The 22,002-nt window shown below is 39.5% G+C and overlaps 3 protein-coding genes across 4 annotated transcripts in view; 1 reads left to right on the top strand and 2 right to left on the bottom strand.

The window, feature by feature from the left end:
* Window positions 1-12,799, bottom strand: part of SH3BGR (SH3 domain binding glutamate rich protein) — a 52,928-nt gene extending 40,129 nt beyond the window's left edge. Inside the window, exon 1 of the mRNA XM_065676975.1 lies at window positions 12,781-12,799. The gene's annotated coding sequence lies outside the window, so the exon portion shown is untranslated. The remainder of the gene's footprint in view (window positions 1-12,780) is intronic.
* Window positions 1,297-11,975, top strand: LCA5L (lebercilin LCA5 like). The gene is made up of 6 exons (XM_065676971.1): window positions 1,297-1,743; window positions 3,186-3,323; window positions 5,193-5,286; window positions 8,858-8,967; window positions 9,252-9,375; window positions 11,193-11,975. The coding sequence occupies exons 1-6, from the start codon at window positions 1,297-1,299 to the stop codon at window positions 11,696-11,698; spliced, it is 1,419 nt and encodes a 472-aa protein (XP_065533043.1). The 3' UTR covers window positions 11,699-11,975.
* Window positions 12,800-13,394: 595 nt separating the features above from the next.
* On the bottom strand, window positions 13,395-21,988 carry GET1 (guided entry of tail-anchored proteins factor 1). 2 transcript variants are annotated; one of them, XM_065676977.1, is made up of 5 exons: window positions 21,915-21,988; window positions 19,342-19,507; window positions 17,702-17,769; window positions 16,704-16,818; window positions 13,395-15,029 (listed from the first exon to the last, which is right to left on the bottom strand). In XM_065676977.1, the coding sequence occupies exons 2-5, from the start codon at window positions 19,463-19,465 to the stop codon at window positions 14,956-14,958; spliced, it is 381 nt and encodes a 126-aa protein (XP_065533049.1). In that variant the 5' UTR covers window positions 19,466-19,507; window positions 21,915-21,988; the 3' UTR covers window positions 13,395-14,955. The 2 variants fall into 2 exon arrangements, with proteins under 2 accessions (XP_065533049.1, XP_065533048.1); XM_065676976.1 differs by lacking the exon at window positions 21,915-21,988 and adding an exon at window positions 21,763-21,908.
* Window positions 21,989-22,002: the final 14 nt, after the last annotated feature.

Below are 22,002 nucleotides of genomic sequence, written 5' to 3'. Positions count from 1 at the left end.
CTAAGCAGCATCCTTCTTTACTTTTCCTGCCACTGGTTCACTGTTGCTTCCCATCTGCGATGGGGTGTTCTGGTTGGGGCCTTCTCCTGTAAGAGTTTGTGTGCGAAACACGCATTAGATTCAACAGAAGTGCTTGAAAAGATCTGTCCTTTTCCTCTGGTGTTTCTTAGGTTAGTACCTTGCCTATTTTATCCATAAAATATTATGTGATCTATAAATAATTATAATAAACCTCTAGCAAAATGCTGCCTGAAATGTCTTGAGAGCCATAGTGAAATTGAATATATGCCTGAAAAGGGGGAACACACTCAGATTTACAGTCTTGACCATTTTCAAATCCTAATTATATTTCAGGAAAGGGAAATGAGTGTAATTCACTCAGAATGCTGGCCATAAAGAAGGGCAAATGGCAGTAATACACTTAGAATGCTAGCCCGTAAAGATCTTTTTCAATTGGTCCATTGAAACAGTGGACACAGCTACGTAACTGTTCTATACTAATAAGCGTCTATGGTTTAAAAATGTAGTTCAAAGCTGACTCGAGAATTCTAGAAAGCTGTTTAAAAATCCTAACTGCAGAGAAATTTCACCATGTGCTGTTGTGATCACCTTGGTTTTTGAGATCTTGCATTACTATGTTGAGGGTTTTTCTGGCACATCTTTCCTGGTTTCAGCTGTAACAGTAAGTTTTTTTTCCTAGTTACCAGCTGGGTTTAAACCACGACACATTTCTATGTCCCCCCTCTTGGGAATCAGTTCCCAGATCATGCCTACAGTGAGCTGCATGATTTGCAGAGAGAAAACTGATTTCCATTGACACTGCAGTACTGTGTTAACATAAACATACTTTACTAAATTATTCCCAGTTTTAGTGCTGTTTGCCCTAGAAGACACTGGTATAGTTACCTTTATTAATGAAAAGTGAGCATGATGGCTGTTTGGAATGAAAATGGCTTCAAAGAATGAAAGGAGGGAACCTTGACCTCCTATCGATCTAGTGCAGAAAAATAACTGCACACACAGAGATATAAAATCTTTAACGGATTTATCTGTGAAATACTTGAACATTGTAGTCTTAGTATAGATCTTGGGCTTTTTGTCAAATACACAGTTAAGTAGCTTGGATGAGCAGTATATGCACTTACGTGAGCAGTAAAGACATACGGTGATTTTGCTGTCTAAAACGATTGCTATATATCAATGCCAGTTTACTTTGGTCTGAATGCAGGAGGAACAAAATTGCCAGCTGAGAAGATACCACATCAAAATTCGTCATCTTTAAGCCTGCAGAGTAGTATGATTTCCCAGAAAAAAACCACAGTGGCTCAGCGAATATTGTCAGCAAAAGTTCACAAAATCAAAGAGCTGAAGAATGAAATATTTGACTTACAATGCAAATTAGAAGCATCAAGCTTAGAAAACCACATTTTGAAAGAGCTTCAGTATCGACACTTGAAAGCAATAGATAGATACGAAAATTTAGGAAGTAACTTGCAGGATCTCTTAGCAAGTCATTATAATGAGGTGAGAACTTTAAGGAAGAGCCTGAGGATGTCTCAGGAGGACGAGCGAAATTCATCCAGGAAGCTCAGAGAAGTTGAAGCATCGCTGGTAAAAGCTAAAGGTGCTTTGCAGACCTTCCATATGCTTTCAGGAGACAAAACTCTTGGAGAGAGAGAGGAACTTGATCACAGATTGTCAGTCCTTACAGAAAAAATCGAAGTGAATGATAAGAGAATACAGGTAATACCTGCATAGCATTGTATTTATGGAACAATAATAGGAAAGTTTTTTGTGCAATAGTGGAGTTTTTGTCACATTAATCATTCTGATACAGCCCTGTAACATTGAACATTCTTTTTAATCCAGTGCAGTCCTGAATATAAGATACTAAAAATGGCAGTAGTGCCCCCTTCCAGTATTTTAAAATCTGGCAGAAAAGTAGAAGTAGGTTGTGTTTGGCAATAAAGATATTTTAGGAATTATTTTAACTTGTATGCCTTAACCCTGTTAGGTGAGAAGCATAGCTTATAGCTGGAGGGCAATCTTCAGCAGTGTCTACTCTGCTCCCTGCCAGCAGCATGGGGCACCTATGCTTGCTTGGGCCTCTGAGTCACAAGAGGACAGACCCTAATTTACCTTGGCAAAGTACAGGGTTAGTCATACATGGAGACAACCAGGCTGCCCTGTTACTTTGCACTGTGCTGGTAGACAGTATGGACATACCTATACCTCTTATTTACTAATTACTGTCACTCACTGTAGCTGTCTGTAGGGCAGCTGCTGAACTGGACAATAGTCAGGTGTCCTAGGTTTTAGGCTTGGTTCTGCTGTCAGTTTAGCGTGCAACTGTAGTAAAAGCCTGGTGAAAGTTTAAGAGGAGGTAATTCAGCTCCTTTTAATATCTTGTGCTTCTTTTCTTTTTTTTTTTCCAAACAAAAAGGCAAGAATACAGTTTTTAATACAAAACTGGAAGAGTGAAATTTCTATTTCATTAATTTCTGTATTCCTTAGGTTATATTATATATAGAATCAATAAAAAGCCAGGTAATCTTAGAGCCATTTCATCATCTGAACAGCTAGGGCTGAAATACATTTATTACATGAAAGAAAATGAAAATATGAACAGCTGAACTCAGATGGGGTTTTGAAGACTTTCTATTCACAGAAGTCCTAGTGAGAAGCTATAAAAAGCATGCAGGGTTGGGTGTCCATATTACAGTTTTAGTAATTATAATTTCAGTGCAGGGCACTGGCTTCTAATGATAAAGTACTTAATAAGGTACTCCATAAATTACCTAGTTTTCATTTACACTAAGCCTCCTTATGGTACTGCAGTTAGTAGATCTCAGTGTGAACAGACATGTTGTCTTAACATTTCTCAGTGATGACTGTATTCATTAACCCACCAGACAGGTAATGTAGAGCTTTATTTTTTATGTTTGACTGCCAAATATGCTTTTTCGATGTTCATTAAAATTAGATTTTATACCAGGTTTTGCTCATTTTAAAAGTAATTTTTCAGATACTTCATAATTTCATGCATTGTGCACAATAGACTATAATTATTAGAAGCTTACTTTCCATTACATGATCATACTTCTTTTTCAGCTCTGGTAAGAACTGTAATTTTTCAGCAGTCACACTGAGCACATTCTTATATTAAAATACGTAATTTTTTTAAGAGCCTGGAAAAGCAGCTGAAGTTGAACAATAGCAGCTTTAGTCGTCAGCTGGCAAATGAGAACAGAAAAGCTCTGGAAGCTGGAATAATTACAAAGACCTTGCAAATGGAAATTAACTCTCTTCACCAAAAAATTAAGGTATTCAAAATTTTAAAGAGATTCCTGCTCCTATGAGAAAATTCAAGTATTAAATGTTACCTATTCCTTTTGCCTCTTTTATATTATTTAGTAATGGAATTTTTGTTTCCTAATTGAGTCTATGAAAAAAAAGGTCAAATATCAAATGATGACATTATTGTAGGGTCTATTTGTCACAAGTTCAAAGTAAATCAATAAATATTCTAAACAGAGATGAATGCATTACAGTTTGAACAAATAAGCCACACCAATTTGCTACCATTTTGATATATCTGGGTCAATATATTTACCTACTAACTTAAAGTGAGCTCCCTTACAGAACCACTTTCAAATTAAAATTAGCCAAATGTTACAATCTGAAAAACTATACTTTAACAAAAAGTCATATATAAATGTTTCACTAGTTTGTTTAAATTCCAGCTTGGTTTTTAGGCAAATATTTTTGGGACAAGTATGTCCAGTTCAACACTTACTGTAATGTCTGTAAACCAAACATACAGAAAAACCTAGAAGTGACACATAATAGAAGTAGAAACAAAACTGCCATGAATGGTATGTCATGAGTTGTAAACAGGAAAAACCAGTACATATTCCAGAAAACACACAAACCCTTCTGGCTTTTTAGTAATTTAAAGTGTTTGTTACACAGTTAAAACACACTTTTTAATTTCTGTGTAAAGTGACTGATCACCCATTGGCCCTGCTAGGGAGCATCCTCCTTCTAAATGGAATCATACTAAATGTGAAAGGTGTTGTTATGGGGAGCTTTCCCAGACATTGTGAAGGGCAGAACTGGTGACTCCTGAAGATTCATGGAGCTTTGTGTTTCTGTACAAGGGCATTCGCTGTTTGTATCAGGTGCAGAAATGTTCCTCCTGTTACTTGGCAGCAGCCAGGCTGCCACAGCAGAAGCTGTACAGTGCTTTTCCTGGACCTGCAGTGCTATTTCTCTGCAAGAGTCTGACCTCCTCCTATATGTGCAGATCCAGGAGACAGGAATAGTTCAGTCCCGAGAACACTAACATAAAACTGTTCCAAAATGTAAATTATTTGGAAGTACAGTTTTCACCCTAGAGCTTCTCCAAAATATTTGTTTCATTTGTTTTCCACACAGTTTTTTATGTGTGTCCAGTTCTCCCAATATTCTATTTAAATTCAGAAACCTTCCATTGTTTTACTGCAAACAAGACCAGACATGCTTTTTAACTTTATTTCTGTGCCAGAACAGAGTTTTGGCTTCCACATTCATAGTTTTGGGCACCTGGTTCATTCAGAGCATTGAAGGTATTCGGACACGCCATCAGGACAACTTATATCTCCAAAGTAAATGCAGCTCCTATTTTTCACGCTGAAACCCAATACAGTGAGAGTTACTGAAATCTCTCCTCTGTGTTTCAGATGAATTTCAGTAAGGCAAGAGGACTGTTGCTAAAGAAATGTTAAAGTGTGCTCTGAAGTTTGTGTCGTTTCCCAGGCAGTATTTTATAAAATAGAACTGAGCATGTTCTAACCAAGGGCACTGAGTAAAGAATTTTTATTAAAAGAAGGAAGTAAAGGCAAAAATCGCTTAGTCTGAAAAAAAATAACTCAGAACAACAAATGAAGAAGTCATTATGGAAGACTTCATCTGCTGAACATGGTGTCATAAAAAAGAAGGATCACGTAGGTGTATAGGTGTTCCTAGGGAGAATTTTGATTCGGCTCATGAAAGCAAAGGACAGATTCCTATTTATGCAAATGACAAAGTCACCACATGGCCTGGCACAATGCAAAAACATTGACAGTTTTCTCCCAACACGGGAAAATTAAGTTGGTAACAAGTAATTCTTAATGCATATTAGAAGTTTAATGGCGTTTATTTCTTCTTAGGAAAAAGATCGTCAACTTTTTATTAAAAATATCTATGCAAATTGGATGCCTAAAATCCCAAAAGGCAAAAGTGATTCAGTACCTCATGGAAAAAGTACGTGTACATTCTTTTTCCTTTTTTGGTTTAGTTGCGTGAAACTTAATTTGCTTTATAGCTTGGACATACGTTCCAAAATAAAAGCTAATATAGTACTTTTATATGGGCTAAAAATATTCTGTTACATGTAATTTGAAGAGAAGTGCTTGGTTTTTTTTTGCTCGTTTATTCTATGAATACAAATACATGACTTGTTTTTAATATTTAACCCAATTTTCATCATGAATAGTGTTTAGCATGCATAATCTGAGTATACTAACAGTGACACTGAAGTAGTGCTGCTATTTTAAGTGCATATTTGCATCAAGAGCTGTTTGCCTATTTGTTTTTTAACAAGGTGAAGATATCAGTCCCCAAAGCTTTTGCAGTTTTGTTCAGGCTGTTCCCTTTGACTTGGCCTGGAGAAGTGGCTACCTTGGACCTAGAATTCCTGCCACCTGGTTCACTAAGTCAAAGCACCTCACAACCAACCATTCTGTATCAAGTTCCTACTTACAGTACAGACTTTCAAAGTGCTTTCATACAAGCGAAATTAATGAATTTAATGAGGTCTTTAAAAACTGTTTTCTCATCTTTAAAATCCTTACGCCGTGTTACTTCTAGCACAGATGCTTCAATGTCCATTATTTAAGCTCCAGCAACCTGCAATTTGTTGGAGTGTAAGAAGAGGAGGAATTTTCAGATACAAGGTTTAGGAGGTTTAATAGCCACTGTGATGATCACACGGTCAGCTTATCTGAGAGAAGAGAATGTTTATCCTTAGTAGCTATTTGGGTTTATAGCATAAGTACATTTAAATGGGCAATAACCCAGTTATTGTCTATCCTTTCAACTGGTTCTACAGACTTGATGTTATTTAAAATAATACAGTAGAATGATAGAAAAGAACAATGGAAAGTTAATTCCATCAAGGAAGAAAGAGCTCTTTAGTAGAGTGTTTTTTTCACATGGGTGCTCAGGTATTGGAGAGAAATATCTATCGTATACGGTCTTGTCTATCAAACATTCCAAGAGTGGGAATCCCCCTTGTGTGGGATTCAACTACTTAATTATAGGCATCCAGTGCCATTTGAGATGTTCTAGTACATTCTCCCAGGCCCTGTAGTTGCTGTTCCAGAAGGACACAGGCGTTCCATTGGTCCTATGTAGTATCAGCCAGCCTTATGTAGATATCCTGAATACTTGAGGGCATCTCAAATAGCATGAGGCGCCTGTGTTCAGACAAGTGGATCCCATCCCTTGAACTGAGTGAGCAACACCTAAAACCAGCTACAAATCATAGAAGCCAAGAACTTAGCTGCCTGTGCTCACTGTATTCATCAGGGACAAAAATGTTGAAGGAGACACTGATTAAGCACTTACAAATTTCTAATTGTCATATTCTTTAGGAGTTGTATCTAGAATTTATTAATAAATGTTTTTTATACAGAAACTAATAAACAGATTTCAAGTACTTCCCCCACACTGAAAGTGATATTTTGCCTCCTACTCAGGATCATAAACATGCTGTCAATACCCTGAAGGAGAGCTTCCTGCTCAACCAACTTACACCCTTAATTTTGGATCATGATCTGAACACGACTTCCTTGGGTTAAGCCCTCTTTAAAATACTGGTCAGATATTCCTGCTCCTCAGTGGAAGAAGGGATTGGAGCTTTCTTCATATGGGTACAGAGGAGCACTTAAAACTTGCATGATAGCAAATGTATCTGCTGGAAATATTGCCCACAGAATTCTTCAAATTATGGTATTGGTACAAAATCTTATCATAGTTGCTTATGTCTTTCCCCTTCTTTGCCTTTGCAAATTTATTACTCTGCCTTAACTGCAAGTGAAATGCAGGGAAAAGGTTGGTAATTCAAGCTGTAAAATTAAGAAACACAAATTCCTACTTCTCATTCCAAGTCAGACACAGATTTTATGAAGCTCTGAATTCCAGGTTTAGTTACTCCACAGAACCAGATGTGATTTTTTGTCATTTTAGTAACCTATGTACTTGTACGGTATTGTCTTTTAAATTACAGTACTTAACTCACTGTTTATGATTTAAGTTCTTTTCTTTAAGCAAGATAAGGGGGCTTGGCTGGAGAGAGACCTGATATTTTGCAATGAAAAGTTTCTAAGCAAAGTTATGTGATCTTTTGATATTTTTGGCCAATAAAGGTTTCATTCTCTATCAGTGAATGGAAACAGATGATTTAGAAATCTAGAACTGGAATTACTGACAATTTTTTTCCTTTTCACTGTTGTCTTGATTTTTCCTATAGCAGATTTAGAAAGAGCTACTTCTTCAAGTAGTAATTATTCCAGTAATAGTTTTTATTACTTCAAGTAATAAAAATAATTATTTTAAGTAATAAGTTATTATTTTTATAGTAATTATTCAAGTAATTATTTTTATTCTGTGTTTGCAAAAATTTTCACCCAGAGGGAAAGAAGAAATGCAGGCTTGCATTTTTTTACTCTCCTGATGAGCAGCTGAAGGTAGGCTGGCTTAGGTTATCAGAAAGCTCTGTGCACCTACATAAAACTGATTTATCGAATTAAGCCGTTCATTTCATGAGCTATTGATAAGAACAGCTTGCTCAGTTGTGGGAAGGTCACACCAGCTGATCTAGAGGTACAGCTCCCCCTAGTTCTGAATCTGAGGAACGCTCCGCTGATTTCTGCTGAAGCAGCTGGTAACTGCTTGCTGGTTGCCTTTCCAAAGGGAAAACTAATGATCTCCACATCATCGGAGCCATACCTTCAAGAGTAATCCTCAACAGCCGTTTTACCACCAAACAGCAAACGTTTGAAAACCATCGTTTTTACAGAGTGTCCTCCTCTGGTTTCAGAGATCAAAACTGGGAACAAGGTCAAATGGTGATGGAGGAAAGATCACATGTTTGCTGCTGTGCCAGTAACTTTCTCATCTACTGTACTTACATCAAAATTATTCTAAAAATAGAACAAAAGCAGAGCATACCTTCCCCATCCCATCTCCATTCAGCTGCTTTTTCAAAATGTCTCAGTCATTCCCTTTGAATCCCTTTTCAAAGACCATAGATATTTCAGTGTTAAGCATTTCCTCTGGAGAATTTGGTTCCATTAACTTGAGAAAGGTGAGTAAACAAATCAGAAGGCATTGAAGCAAGCATGTTTATTATACTCTTTTAAGGTCTGAATTTAGGAACCTGAAAGGTGAGGCCTTATACCAGATCTCTTAAACTTTCATTGGAATGTTACCAGGCAAATGAAGCCCATGTGGGTTCTAGGACACAGATGCATTTGTCTGACTTAGCATGTTCTATCTGAACAGGACTTTGTAGATCTAAACCTGAAGTATATTTATGATGGACAAATGAAAACCCTCAAAAGTCCAGGTATGTGTTCCAGTTTGAGTATTTATAGATCAGGCAGAACAAAGAATTACTTTCTTAAAGGGCATTAAGACATGCAGCACAAAAAGGTTTAAGTCCTAGGCCACATACATACCAGTATTATCAGTCATCAAAGAGATTTTTTGTTTATATCAACCATATAATTCCAGAAACTACTGTATTACTAATGATTGTCCTTTTCAATAGGCTCCAGTATACACAGATCAGTACAAGCAGATAAAGACATTTTTAGACCACTGCTGCTGTCAGAGTATGAAGCTCAGGAAACAGAAACCAGCCCTTTTCAGCTAACAAAGGTATGAATGATCTGGATCCAATCCCACGTTTAAACTCTCAGCTGTTTGTTACTCCATATGTTTCAGTAACATGCCTGAATCGGCTCATCCATCTTCTTCATTTTCTAGCATGTGGATTTTGTGTGAACGTAATTATATTAAACATATAGCACAAGGTAATGATACAAAATAAGAATATGATAGTAATAGGAATTACAACTTTTTATAATTATTGCATGACTGTGTACTTTTAAGAGTCGCTAAACAAGTATTCACTTATTTTTACCTTTAATTGCCAACTGTAGGAGGAAACATCTCCAGAAGATAGAATTCAAAAAGCTGAAGTAAATACAGATGCTCAATGTAGAACAGAAAAACAATCAACCAAGAAAATACCAGAGCCAGAAACCTTTAATAGGACACACAGAGGTACATTTTATCATTTTTCTCAGAAACTCATTTGATCTCTTCAAAAGATGAATGAACCGATGGTATTGGTAGGTTACTTGGGTCTAACAGCCATTAGCTGTTGTTTGACTGACAGGAACTAGTTCAACAGAATAACATACAAAAGGTCAGTGAAATCTGTGTGCTGGTGGTGCTGCCCTGACAGCAGAGCAGCCTCATGGTATAAGGTATCTTCATATTCCTGTACTACTTGGGTTGCCCAGAGAAGTTGTGGCTGACCCATCCCTAGCAGTGCTCAAGGTCAGGTTGGATGGGGCTTGGAGCAACCTGGTCCAGTGAAAGGTGTCCCTGCCGCTGGCAGGGCAGTAGAACTAGATCTTTAAGATCCCTTCCAAACCAAACCATTCTATGATTCTAAATGTAGTTGTTGGTCACAGTGGTAAAAAGTCAGTGCTTTATTGGTAAAAGCATACTTTAGTTATTAGTTTGTTAATTCCACACTGATCAAATACAGAACTCAAATTTTTGGTTGTGAATCTTCATCATAGCTGATGTCAGCATGTATTTCTGGCTCAGGAACTATTGCTGAGAAAGAAAAAGGACTTCTTCCAGGGCTGGGAGTATCTCCTCACTGAAGTGCATAAATAGATTTTATGTAATTCTTAGCCATTGACTGTGTTCTCATATAAAACTTATGTGCAAGGGACTCATCTACAAACACCTTTATTCTGAAGAAATTCTGTAGAAGAAAAGAAAGAAGGAGCCAGTGCATCTATTCCTTTACCTGAGTTTTTCTTTCTAAAAATACTCATGTTACGTTCATTACAGTAAGGCTTGTAGAAAGAACCGAGATCGGAACGCCATCGTGCACTTACGGTAGGAGACATTACATGACCTAAAGGTCACGCAGTCACAAAGGTGAAACAGGGTTGTTGAGGTCACTTACTAGATCAGTAACACAGCTGGTAATCTGGAACGTGTTAACCCCTGTGGTTTGTACTCTGCTTCAGTTGCAGCCTTCCAAGACTCCACCAGATAACCCCAGTCACCACTGTCTTTGAAAACCCCCTTACAGAAAACACCGATCTTCTGATTCTGCATGTGAATGCCTCTCCTTACTGTTTGCCGGATTCCTCCAGTTTTCACTCACTGCCAGTATTAGATTATTAAGCCATTTGTTATTGCAACTCTATACACTTCTCCTTTAACCTCAGTCTAGAGGTACTCTTTGAGTCTCTCCAAAGCACAGAACCTATTAGAATTTGTCCCCTGCAGCAGACAAGTGTATTTGCTGTAGGCATTCAATACACACATACATTTTCCTACTAGAAAGTGAACGCAACTCATTTATAGGTGAGAGACTTGCCATATATCCTGCTCCATGCAACAAGCAACTGTGTTGACAGTTAAGGGAAAGAAAACCATAAATATATTGAAATTCCATTTAAAAGCAAGAAAATTACAAGTAAGGAGTTCAGATGTCATGTGGTTTCTCTCTTGCACTGTACGTGACTTTTCTGGCCCTATATTTAGCCATTACTGATCATGTTTGCATGATTGTTCATTTCCTAATATTGAACATAATGAAAAAGAGAAATATATTTACCTGGATTTAACGGCATAGTAATCTTGTTTTAGTCTTGTTTAAATCTTGCCACATCCTGTTATATTTGTTAGTAAATAGCATTGTCATAGTCCTCAGGACTGAAATACCATTAACAACTTAAGCAATAAGGAAGTGAAACTTAAGAAATAAGGAAGTGAAACTTTCATTAATGCTTCATGACTCTTTATGTTCCTAGGAAACTTACCTTAAACACCTCCATATTTCATTTTAGACTATTTACAGGAGGGCAGACTACTGATGGAAGAACACATTTGCTTGGGATTTATGAAAGAAGAAAAAGAGACAGATTTGCTTAAACAGGAGCTGAAAGAAGTGATGAAAACTGAACAAACTCCTCTAAGTGACAGTATGAAGGAGAACAATCAAGAGGAAGATGCAGTGGAAGAACATGAGAAAGAAGAAAACAAGCCAGACAAAGAGCTAAGTAACAGTGAGCAGCCAGGGGGTAACTGTGTAATTTCAGGTCCAAGAAACAAAACCATTAGGCTGAACAAAAAATACATATTCTCAGAAGCCACTGAGAATTTGCATCGTGGGCTTCTTACATCAGGTACAAGACCAAAACACAGCAGGCTCTGCAAGCACAGGCAGGACTGCAGTGGAACAGCTGAATCAAAAGTGAAAAATTCCTTTGGGCTGTATGAACCATCTCCTGGTAAGGGCACCCAAAGAAGGCAGAAGGACAGTTCTACTGAAGCAGAGGCTGTGCTCATATGACATTTGCTGAAAGGAAACCATCTTAAGAAATGACTTTGGACCAGGCTGGTTTTGAATATACAACCCTTCCAGTTCTAACAAGGGAAGAATGGAGAAGTGAAAGGATGCAGCATTACATAAGCCAGGTTTCAAACCACCATTGCTAGTTCATCACGTAAAGCATCTAGCACCAATTGTTACGAATAACCTCATGAGAATATACAAACTATTTTATTTGCTATTTAGTTACATACATCAACTTTACTCTAGAAATAGGGATCCTTAACAACTTTTTTTAAAAGGCAATGTTTTTACCTTCATTAAATGCATATTAAATCATATAAATACTGACAATGTCCTTGAATGATTTTTCCGTAATAGTAAGTCACGTCAGTTGTCACAAAAGAACACTCTCCTGCTCCTGGTTCGTGTGCACGCATGCATGCGTATTCACCTTACAGAGAGAGCCTCACAATGCACACACATTTTTACCTGTTACCAGGAATCCAAGTTAGCCCTTGTTTTGCAACTTTCAGGTTTTTGCATTCTCTCTGCAGTTTGAATTTTGAAGCAGATTATTCGTCAGGCAGCCAAAGTGAGCAATCTGCTTTTGTAAGGTTCATTGTTGGGTAAGTACCAACAATGCTGTAAAAGAAAGTAAGTTTTTATTTTCTTCACTCCTGAAACAGCTTCCAGAATTCACACACAATAAAAATAATTTGCTATTGCTGTGTTTTCACTACCATTATAAAGCTCTAAAGCTTCATTCTTTTCCACTGTTGGAACTTACCAAAGCAGTTTGCCTGGTAACTTCCACAGCTGACATCCAAAGATGAATGTGCAAGAGTAAACCATTGTTTTGGAGAAATCAGGCGTATCCAGTTCTCCAAAGCCTTTAAAAATCCTGTGTTTAAGGTTATGTAAGCAAGGGTAGGAGGATTATGTTTTGTTCCTCACAGTAATTCATGAAGCTCTTCCTAAAATGATGTGAAGTTATGGAAAATTATGTGTATTCTATTAGCTTTAAAAAGCACTTAAAAACCCCCTTCAAAATGATACTGCAAAAGCTGCTCAGTGATTGAGACATTCAGATTGGAACTTACTTGCAGTGTATTTTTCAAACTTCGGAAAGCTCTTCTTGAAGCGGTGCTGCAGCTGTACAGGGGGCAGGTTTCAAAGCACAGCTGCTGGTGTCTGAAAAGGAGCTTGTTTCTCCTCTATGAACTCTTACCAGATCCAGTGCCTTCACTGCTGTCCCAAAGCCAAGAGCAGACAAGCTAACATAATCCAACACTCCTCTGTGCTGAGCAGGTGACCGAAGGCCTTTTTGCCCTCACTCACCCAAATGTTTGACTGGAACTGCCAACAAACAGAGCATTGGGTGACCCTGTGCTATGCATGGATAAACACCAATTGCCACTGTGAAGGTTTTCAGTGGTGCTACTTTCCTTGATTTCGCTGTGCTAAACTGTGTAACAAGCCAAGTGGAAATACCATTGGCCACATCTTTAGACTCAGAAATAGGTCAATGTCACAGTTAAATAATCTGTCCCAAATACTTTAGAAAAATAATAAATAAATTAGTCCTATTGATTCCAATAGTTCTCTCCTTGTCCAAAAAGTGTGTATGTATTGGGGGTGTTGCTGGTTTAGGTATGGGGGTTTTTTGTTTTAGGAAAACCGTAGTTAACACTGAAAAATGGATTGGAAAACCTCAGACAGATCAAAAAGCTTTATTTTGTTAATAAAACCACAATTATCCATAACATTCAACCACAACATTTTTTTTTCCTTGCTACTTAATGCATCTACTTTCACCTTGGCTGTATGTAACCCTAATGTAAAACCTTTTCCTTTTTTTAAATTACCGCCTAAAAACAAAACCAAACCCAAACAAAACCAAAGCCTCACAAACATTTCATGCATATATACACGGAATGTATCATGACCTTTTGAACTGATTTCTCAATGCTGTGCTAATTATGGAGGGGCCCTAGGCAAAAGGCCTGGAATAACAGAACAGATGCATTCCACTGTGCAGAGCAGGAAGCTGAACCAGAATCACCAAAGCCCAGAGGAGAAAAGGAAGGTGCCCCAAGGGCTCTGTTCAGGCTCATGTCAAAAACCAAAGAGGCGTGGAACAACTTTATAAACCCACCCGTTTGTCTTGCAGGGCAGCAGTGACAGGGTTGCACAACTTTGCCACTGTTCTACAGGCACAGTACTGGAATAATTCTGTCCTCCCTTAAATTCAAAATGTTGTGGCTGTTTCCTGTACCTAAATACCACACGGAAGTTTTACTCTGAAACAGAAAATTGTTTTCCCTCCTCCTCTGGCCTGCTACCACTTTACACATTTAAATCACCAGTGTGCCTTTTTACATTTACATAGCTGTTTTGGGCTATCCTGGACTGTCATTAATGTATGCTAAAGCCCTTAGAAACACAGCCCTCTGAAGGAACAGCACACTCGTCTACTTTCTTTTCATTAACATGGAGCTTGAGAGCAGGCTGACCAGACCTTTCCCCCCCAGACATGGAAGAAAATAGTTTCAGTGATAATCTTTGGAAGCAGAAAAAAAATACCAAGGAAGGAAAAGTCAGTTATCAATAAAAGTAAGAAAAAAAACAAGTGTTCAATGAACTTCAAAAGTCAGGGAGGAAAAAAGTATCCAGCTATCCTGTACTGGGCAACTGAGTCTCTTGAGAGATAAAAAAGTTGATTCTGCACACGTATCAGTAACGTATTTTCCAAGACAACCCAAGAATACACCAATTCTAGTGTAAAAAAATAACAAGGAGGAAACTAACTCCATTTTATCCCTAAGCCAACCAAACCACCTTCCTCTGTATCTTCTAGTACCACTTTGTCATCAAACACAGTCCCATCTCTGGGTTAAACTACCATGTCAAACAGCAAAGCAGTAGCAAAGCTCCCAAATTAACTCCTAGTGCCAGTGCATTTCCAACTTAAAATATACAAGTCCATCACTTTCAGGTTTTGGTGAGTATATGCCATGACAAAGTCTTACAGTTCTGCCATGAATCAGTGTTCACACTTGTCAAAGCAGCCACAAAATGAGGCTTTCTAAACAGCAATGCTATTCTTTGAAAACTGACCACCAAATGGAAAAGCAAACTAAGGGAAGATAAAATACATCGAAAGGTATACTGACTGACATCCAAATGAAGTAACAAAGATTATCTCAGACCTAGTCTCATTCAAAACAGTGATAATGAAAGTGTAGTTGAGGACTCCATGGATTACTGGGATTTCTTCAGCTGAAAGGGTGTAGCAAAATAGCTACAACTTTATTACAAACCACAAGCCAACATGTAATTCCAACACCACCTGAAAGACATAAAACATGATTTAAGTCATGTCAATAACTATGAAGCACTCAGGCTTTTGAAAAATAGCTTTGGATGCATAAAAACCTGAAACTTAAAGAGTTATAAGGTGAACAGGAATGAAACATCTTTTTATATACAAATGTCTCTCTACAGGGAATGGCAGCTATCTCCATGCTGGTCCTGAGAACCCCTGAATATTGTCTGCAGAAAAGAGTACCAAATAACACAAGTAAGAGCTGAGGTCTGGTATATACAACCCACAGCTAAAAACATCTGCCAACAGAAAAAGTCTCAGGTGCTGAAGTTAAAGGCTTGGCCAGTAACAGAATATTTTGCTAGACCTAAATTCAGACCTTGAGAGGTAAAAAAAAATAAATCCATTTCTTCTGAAACTAAAATCAGTTTTTTAACAAGTATTAAATCTGTACTCCTTTCCCCTGCCTCCTCATACAGCTATGTAGAAAAGTACTACAGAGACCTTTACTACTGCTGTTTGAAAGGGTCCGGTCATTCCAACCGGCAGCACAGGAATTTGTATTGGTGTGGTGGAAAAGAGGGTGTGCCTTGACTCTAATGCACAGCATATCCATACTGCTGACAACATGGAACTAAACTACACAGCATCACAGAATTCATATGTGTGCTATGCATAGCGCACACAAAGAAACTACCTTTTGGGGCATTTTTAGACGATTTTGTGTTTATCACCTAGAACTCAAAAGTGATCTCTTCAGTGTGATTATCAGCCAGGACAAAAAAGGAGATTTGAATGCAGACATGGGTGTGAACTTCAAATCCCTTCAAATGCTGTTCGAATAAATGTCTTCCAAGGACTATGCCCCTACCCCACACTGCAGCAGACTCTTTGCTTGTCCAGAAAGCATGCTGGATACAAACTGTTCTCTAGACAGCTATTAAAAATATTACAACATAAAATTCCAACAATGCATTTTGGAATTCCTTCTGCGGCAGTTAGGGCTTACAAACCTAATATGAAGATTCACCAGCAGCATTTTAGCTTGACAGTAAATTTCCGCACTATATCGTCCTGTCACTGTCCTATGTACTTATCCCACTAGCATGAAGTCAGCACACTTTTCTCTCAGGAACAGGTGCCTGCAATTTGTGGCATCATTCTGATTATTCATTTGTTAGACTGCCCAAAAGAAAAGGATTTAAGTAGGCAAAAATGCAGCAAAGTGTGACAGGAAAAAGGGTGGGAACAGGCATGGCAAAAGGCCAAGAGAGGATGCCTAAATCACCCTGGAGTTACACTAGCATGAAACCCAGCAATTGTAAGAAATACTCAAACAATACAGACCTATGAAGTATTTGCCCATTTTTAAATGCAACTCTACTTAATTCCAGTGGATCCTTAATATAAAAATATTTCTGATTTCAAATCTTCTCCTGGGTCAATTCCATCCAGATGCAGACAAAGCTGCTCTGACTGAGAAGAAATAAAAATGACAAAGAGCCCATTTGATTGTCAGTTAAACTGACACTACTGGAATACATAAGAAACAGCTACGAATGTTTAAAACTCCTCCCTGTTTCAAGGGAGTCAGAAGAACTGTACGGAAGTGCTTCCAATCTGCGTATGCTCTTGGTCTGCACGTTAGCATCCACGTGGGCTTGGGAAATGTGTGTGTTTTCAGTATGCAGCCCTTACCTGTCACCCCTGTAGGAAAGGCTACCAAGCGCTCCAGCGGAGCAAGCCATTTGCCCGGCAGCACTGTAACTGGCTCAGCATAGTACCTCCAAATCAGAGAGACCATCAAGGTAGCCTAGAATTGAAATTGTTATTAGCTTGGATAACACCACACACTGAAGTACATTTCCACCTCTACTCTGAAACAGTAAATGGCAAATTCTAATTAAAGGGAACAGTTCCTTTGTTATTTTACATTGTTCTTAAGCAAGTTCAAAATATGTTTAAACTCCATATGACCTGAAAGTCACACACAATATTAAGAGCTAGCAGTGAGACACTGGACAATACCACTTCTCTCGAGAGCCTGGCTCTAATCTAACACAGACAAACCCAGCAGTTGTTAAATTCTGATGACTGTTTTGAGCCATAACCCATGCCTGCCAGGAACTCAACTCACTTTAATATTACCCTAAGGACATCTCCAGGTTGACCACTGTCATCCTTATTACCAAACAACTCCTTGGCATCAAGTCTGAACTACAAGGACAATCTGATGAGTCATAGTGGGAAAATGTGTGGCAGCTGTTAGTGAGATTTGCATCCTCAGCAAAAACATATTTTGTTTTCAATAACAGAAGTAATATATTTGCATGTATTGGAACTTGTCTGGGTCCAGTGCCACATAGAAGTGGAAAAAAAAACCAAAACAACAAACAAACCAAAAACCCCAAAACCCAGTGATTAAAGAGCTAAGACAAACTCCTATCATGTCATCTCAAAACCAGAAACACAGAGCTACAGTGAAACTCAAACCTCCTTCTATCCACGACTACCAGACCTTATCAGCAACATCTCTCCACTCTGTTTCAAGAAACTCTTCCAGTTTGGCATGCACTGTGGCACTGGAATGTCAAACACCTGTGTGACTAATATCAGTCAGTAACTGCAAGAGAGAATTGTAACACTATTGAGGATTCAGTTTAGTCATCTGTGTTCATAATAAAGTAGTTACTTACTTGTAAGACGTAGAATACAATATTTATAACCCACTTTATTTTGGCTAACTGGGCAGTTCGTGCTTTCACTGTTAAAAGAGAAAATATTACTCTATATTACTTATAACAGTGAATTATACTTAGATAAAACTTGTAATTTATCAATATTTCACTCTCAGGATATGACACTGTTTAAAAATCTCTTTTCAAATGACTCACAGCTGTATTGAAGGTATCCTTCTGCAATAAAGTGCTTGGTCCATATCATGCTGTAGTTTCTTATTAATCCTACTATGAAAAGTTGCAAAACACCAATATCCTAGACAGAGATATGTTGCATGCAATCAAGAATACTATTCCCAAATGAGAATAAGTATTCCCAAATGAGAATAATAACAGCCACTGCGGTTACTAATTTAAGATGAGGCATAAAGTAAATTTTTCCCTTTTAGTCAAGAGGAGAATGCTGGCTTCAGTAGATGCACTTTTTGCCTTGTTTCATCACAGGTAAGCCTATTCCTTCACTGTGAATCAATTTTGGTCAGGTTCAGTATTAAAACTTACTGTGGTTATTTTTCTCCTATTACAGTACCTCAGGCCAGTATAAGGAAGCCCAGTGAAGACAGCACATCTTCAAACTAAGTGGCCTTAAGTTGTCCAAAACTACATTGTTGGTTGCTAAATAAACTACTCAAATCTAATTAATTGAAATTATCAGGTTAAGAATGATACTACTGAGAGTAATCCAGACTGCCAGTTATAAATACTGTTCTTTCTCCAAGTAAGGAGCCTATAAACATCCAGGAGGCAGACAAATCAAGTAGTCTCCAATCCTGTTAGGATCAGTTAGTGAGTTTGGGCAAAGACAAGAGCAAAAGCTCTGGTGCCAAAGGTTTATGTGTACTCTTTACCATGAGATGGTGAACTATACTACTACAAAATCCTAGTGGACGCAAATCACTAGAGCTTTATCACAAAGCTGCTGCATAAAATCAAACAGGGTCACAAAGTGACAGGAAATATCTCCTCTGGTTGCTCTATAGATCAATGCTTTCTCTCTAGCATTTTGTAGTACAGTAACCAAATAGCCCCAACCAAGCAATACACCATTTTGTATGAATATACGCAGCAGAGGACTCCCTTGACTTATTCGAAACATGATTCAGTGATGAGCATCATGGAGAAAGAGTAAAGAACTGCACACTGAAGCACAGGAAAATTCCTTTAAGAAAAAGTGGTGAGGCACTGGCACAGGTTGCCCAGAGAAGCTGTGGCTGCCCCATTCCTGGCAGCATTCAAGGTCAGGTTTGACGGGGCTTTGAGCAACCTGGTCTAGTGGAAGGTGACCCTGGCCATGGCAGGGGGTTGGAACTAGGTGATTTTTAAGTTCCTTTCAAACCCAAACCGTCCTGTGACATGATTCTAAATTACTCCGTTACAGAATGTAAAGGGAATATGCAGAATTATGCACAACTGAAAGACAAAAGCAAGGTCTCCAAAAAGTTTTAAAAAACCCAAAAGAGAATGAAAGAAAGAAAGAAAGAAGGGAACACTGGAAATGGCTAAAAGGAGCAGAAAAAAAAGTTGAAGACATATACTTAAAATTGAAAACATTTGACAAAATGCTTTTCAGAAGCTAGAAGTAAACATTGCAACTCTACCATGAGTTTTAAGCTTGTCAGTCATTTTGTTAATCCTTCTTTCCAGACGGGCGTATCTAGCAAACTCATCCATCATACTAATGGTTGACAGTTCCTGCTTCATGTTCTGAATTTCAGCTCTCATTTGGGATTCCTGCTCTGCATCCTTTTGTAACAATCTGGATATCTAAGAAGTAAAGAAATAGTATCAGTTATTCACCCAGAGTTCCATTGATTTCCTTTAACATATGTGAAGTATTATCTTCTGCTTACATACTCAAAAGCCTCCCATTAAAAAAAAAGGCCCTTTCATCAAGACACAGGAAAACCTTGTCTTAACATCACAATGTATTCTGAAAGCCAAGGAAGCTTTACTCTCTTGTTCTGACAGAAGCAAACCGAAAAGGGTTTTACCATCCCTGCAGGGCAGTGATTTTCAACTCTTCCACCTATGGCTAACTGCTTTTTCCTTCTTGATTTCTGCTTTCATCTAATTTCCTCACCCTCAATGCTGCTGCCTCAATACCTCTCAGACCCTGCTGTTGCTACATCCTGGGCTGATCTGTTGCCCTCCCTGCTTGCAATTCCCATCCGGCACTGCCGGGATGAACAGCACCTGACACGTGCAGGAGAGGAAGAGGCAGAAAAGTGCTGCTTTTCATCCCCACCCCTTCCAGCTCCAGCAACTCCCCTTACTCATTCTTCATTCCCATTTCCAGCTCCAGCAGCCTCAGGAAGGGTCCAAACAGCCCAGTTTTAGACTTCCCTAATAATGCATAGCTCACAAATTGGGAATCTCTCCTCTAGATTACAGATTGGGGTCTGAGCCGTTAGAAGCACACAAACTGCCACACTGGCTGAGAGTTGGGATCCACTTAGTGCAGTATCTCACCACCGCCTCAAAAACAGAAACATAAATTTTCATTACTTTCCTTATGTCTTATTTGTGTGTTTAAGAGGTTTGGGGTTTTTTTTACAACTTCTTACTATTTTCTTGGCTAAAATGATTTCCTGCTGACAGAAATGTAAAAACGTAACCTCATTTTGTGTTAGCCAGCATTTTCATATCTACTTTTATTTTCCTACTTCCTTTTCATGAGGCACCACCTGCCTGTTGCATCATCAACTCCTTTTACCTTAGAAATGAAGGTACAAAGGATTTAAAATCTTTTTCTCGCTGTTCCTTACTAAATCTTTCTAGCTTTCCTCAAGAAAAATTCTTCCCTGTGAGGGCGGTGAGGCGCTGGCACAGGTTGCCCAGAGAAGCTGTGGCTGCCCCATCCCTGGCAGTGTTCAAGGCCAGGCTGGACGGGGCTTTGAGCTACCTGGTCTTGTGGAAGGTGTCCCTGCCCCTGGCAGGGGGTTGGAACTGGATGATCGTTAAGGTCCCTTCCAATCCCAACCGTTCTATGATTCTAATAAGACGTGCAATTTTTCCACCACAAATGCTGCTTGCAGGACTGCAATGAGACCATGACACTGGTTTCTATCATGATCACAGCAGAAAGTTGAGCAGAGACTTTTGTCTTCTATAGCAACACCAAGTTCAATTTCCCACATTTGTAAGAGTAATTCATGTTTTAAAGGATTTCTGTCCATTGTTGACCAGTGTGCACCAATCTGTGTGCCACTGAAGTTGTGTACAAGAAAGAGCAGAAGAATTGGTATTTCAGCATGCCTGCTCACACATCAGTTTATCTGTAGGTCACGGAATCCATTGGTCCATAACTCTGTTATCCACACTTCCACAGAAATGCTTAAGATCAGAGCAGGGGGCTCTGATTCATGACTGTAACCCAAAGTTTTCTCCTATGATGTCTAATTCCTTAATCCCTGTACCCACCCATCTCTTTTCTCAACACGAAGATGTCCATCTACTGAAAACACTGACTGAGCTTTGCAGTCATTTAAGTCCCAAGACATGCCCCAAGAGCTGTAGCTCCGGGAGCATCCTTTAGAACGCTAATAACTCATCACTTAAGAGACTCGCTTCAAAGACCTGCTTAACTGGGGCTACTGAAGTGTCCCATGGCCACGCTGATGGGCTTCGCCACCTCCAGCTCTTCCCGGCACCACTCCCTCCACCTTCTCCTCTCCCTAGGCGAGGAGCAGCGCCAGGCCGAGCTGCACACAGCGAGGACGCGATGCGGCCCCGCCGAGCACCTGGAGCCCTCCGCCGCCCCTCGCCACCTCCCACTTTACCTCAGCCCTCAGGGGGGTGCGGCACCATCACAAAAAACACCGGGCACTCCGTACAGCCCTGGGACCCGCGACCTCACACCCACCCCATCCACCTGAGCACCCGGCGCCCCACACCCGCCGCTCCGAGGCGAGGGCCAGCCCGCAGCCCCACCACCAGGATAGAGGGGAAGGGGAACACAAGCGCTCGCCACAGCCCCCATTTAGCAACGCCCGCCGGGGCGGGGCAATGACGTCACTTACGACGGAGGAGCAGGACGGCAGGAGGATCTTGAGCGCGTTGCAGACGAAAACGGAGCTGAGCACCAGCAGCCAGGCGCCGCTCTCCGCCATGCCGCCCGCCCTTCCTTCCCCCCCACCGCTAGCGCGCCGCTCGGACAAACGCCGCCGCTCACATAGGGCGGCAGCGGCCCCCTGCGCGAGGGGAAACTGGGACATGGGCGATCACGTGACGGCGGATAACCAATCAGGAGGCCGCCTAGC

Source organism: Lathamus discolor, chromosome 4 (genome assembly GCF_037157495.1).
Source record: "Lathamus discolor isolate bLatDis1 chromosome 4, bLatDis1.hap1, whole genome shotgun sequence".
NCBI lineage: Eukaryota > Metazoa > Chordata > Aves > Psittaciformes > Psittacidae > Lathamus > Lathamus discolor.
This window is presented reverse-complemented; position numbering and strand designations above follow the sequence as displayed.

Bases quoted from the DNA above. Each gene is read 5' to 3' on its own strand.
- LCA5L (XM_065676971.1), top strand. From the start codon at position 1,297: ATGATTTCCCAGAAAAAAACCACAGTGGCTCAGCGAATATTGTCAGCA. The intron at 1,744-3,185 runs GTAATACCTGCA...AATTTTTTTAAG, and splicing joins TGAATGATAAGAGAATACAG to AGCCTGGAAAAGCAGCTGAA. The intron at 9,376-11,192 runs GTACATTTTATC...ATTTCATTTTAG, and splicing joins CTTTAATAGGACACACAGAG to ACTATTTACAGGAGGGCAGA.
- GET1 (XM_065676976.1), bottom strand. From the start codon at position 21,852: ATGGCGGAGAGCGGCGCCTGGCTGCTGGTGCTCAGCTCCGTTTTCGTC. The intron at 17,770-19,341 runs GTAGAGTTGCAA...CTCTTTTAACAG, and splicing joins TGACAAGCTTAAAACTCATG to TGAAAGCACGAACTGCCCAG. The intron at 16,819-17,701 runs GTAAGTAACTAC...TTTCAATTCTAG, and splicing joins TTGTATTCTACGTCTTACAA to GCTACCTTGATGGTCTCTCT.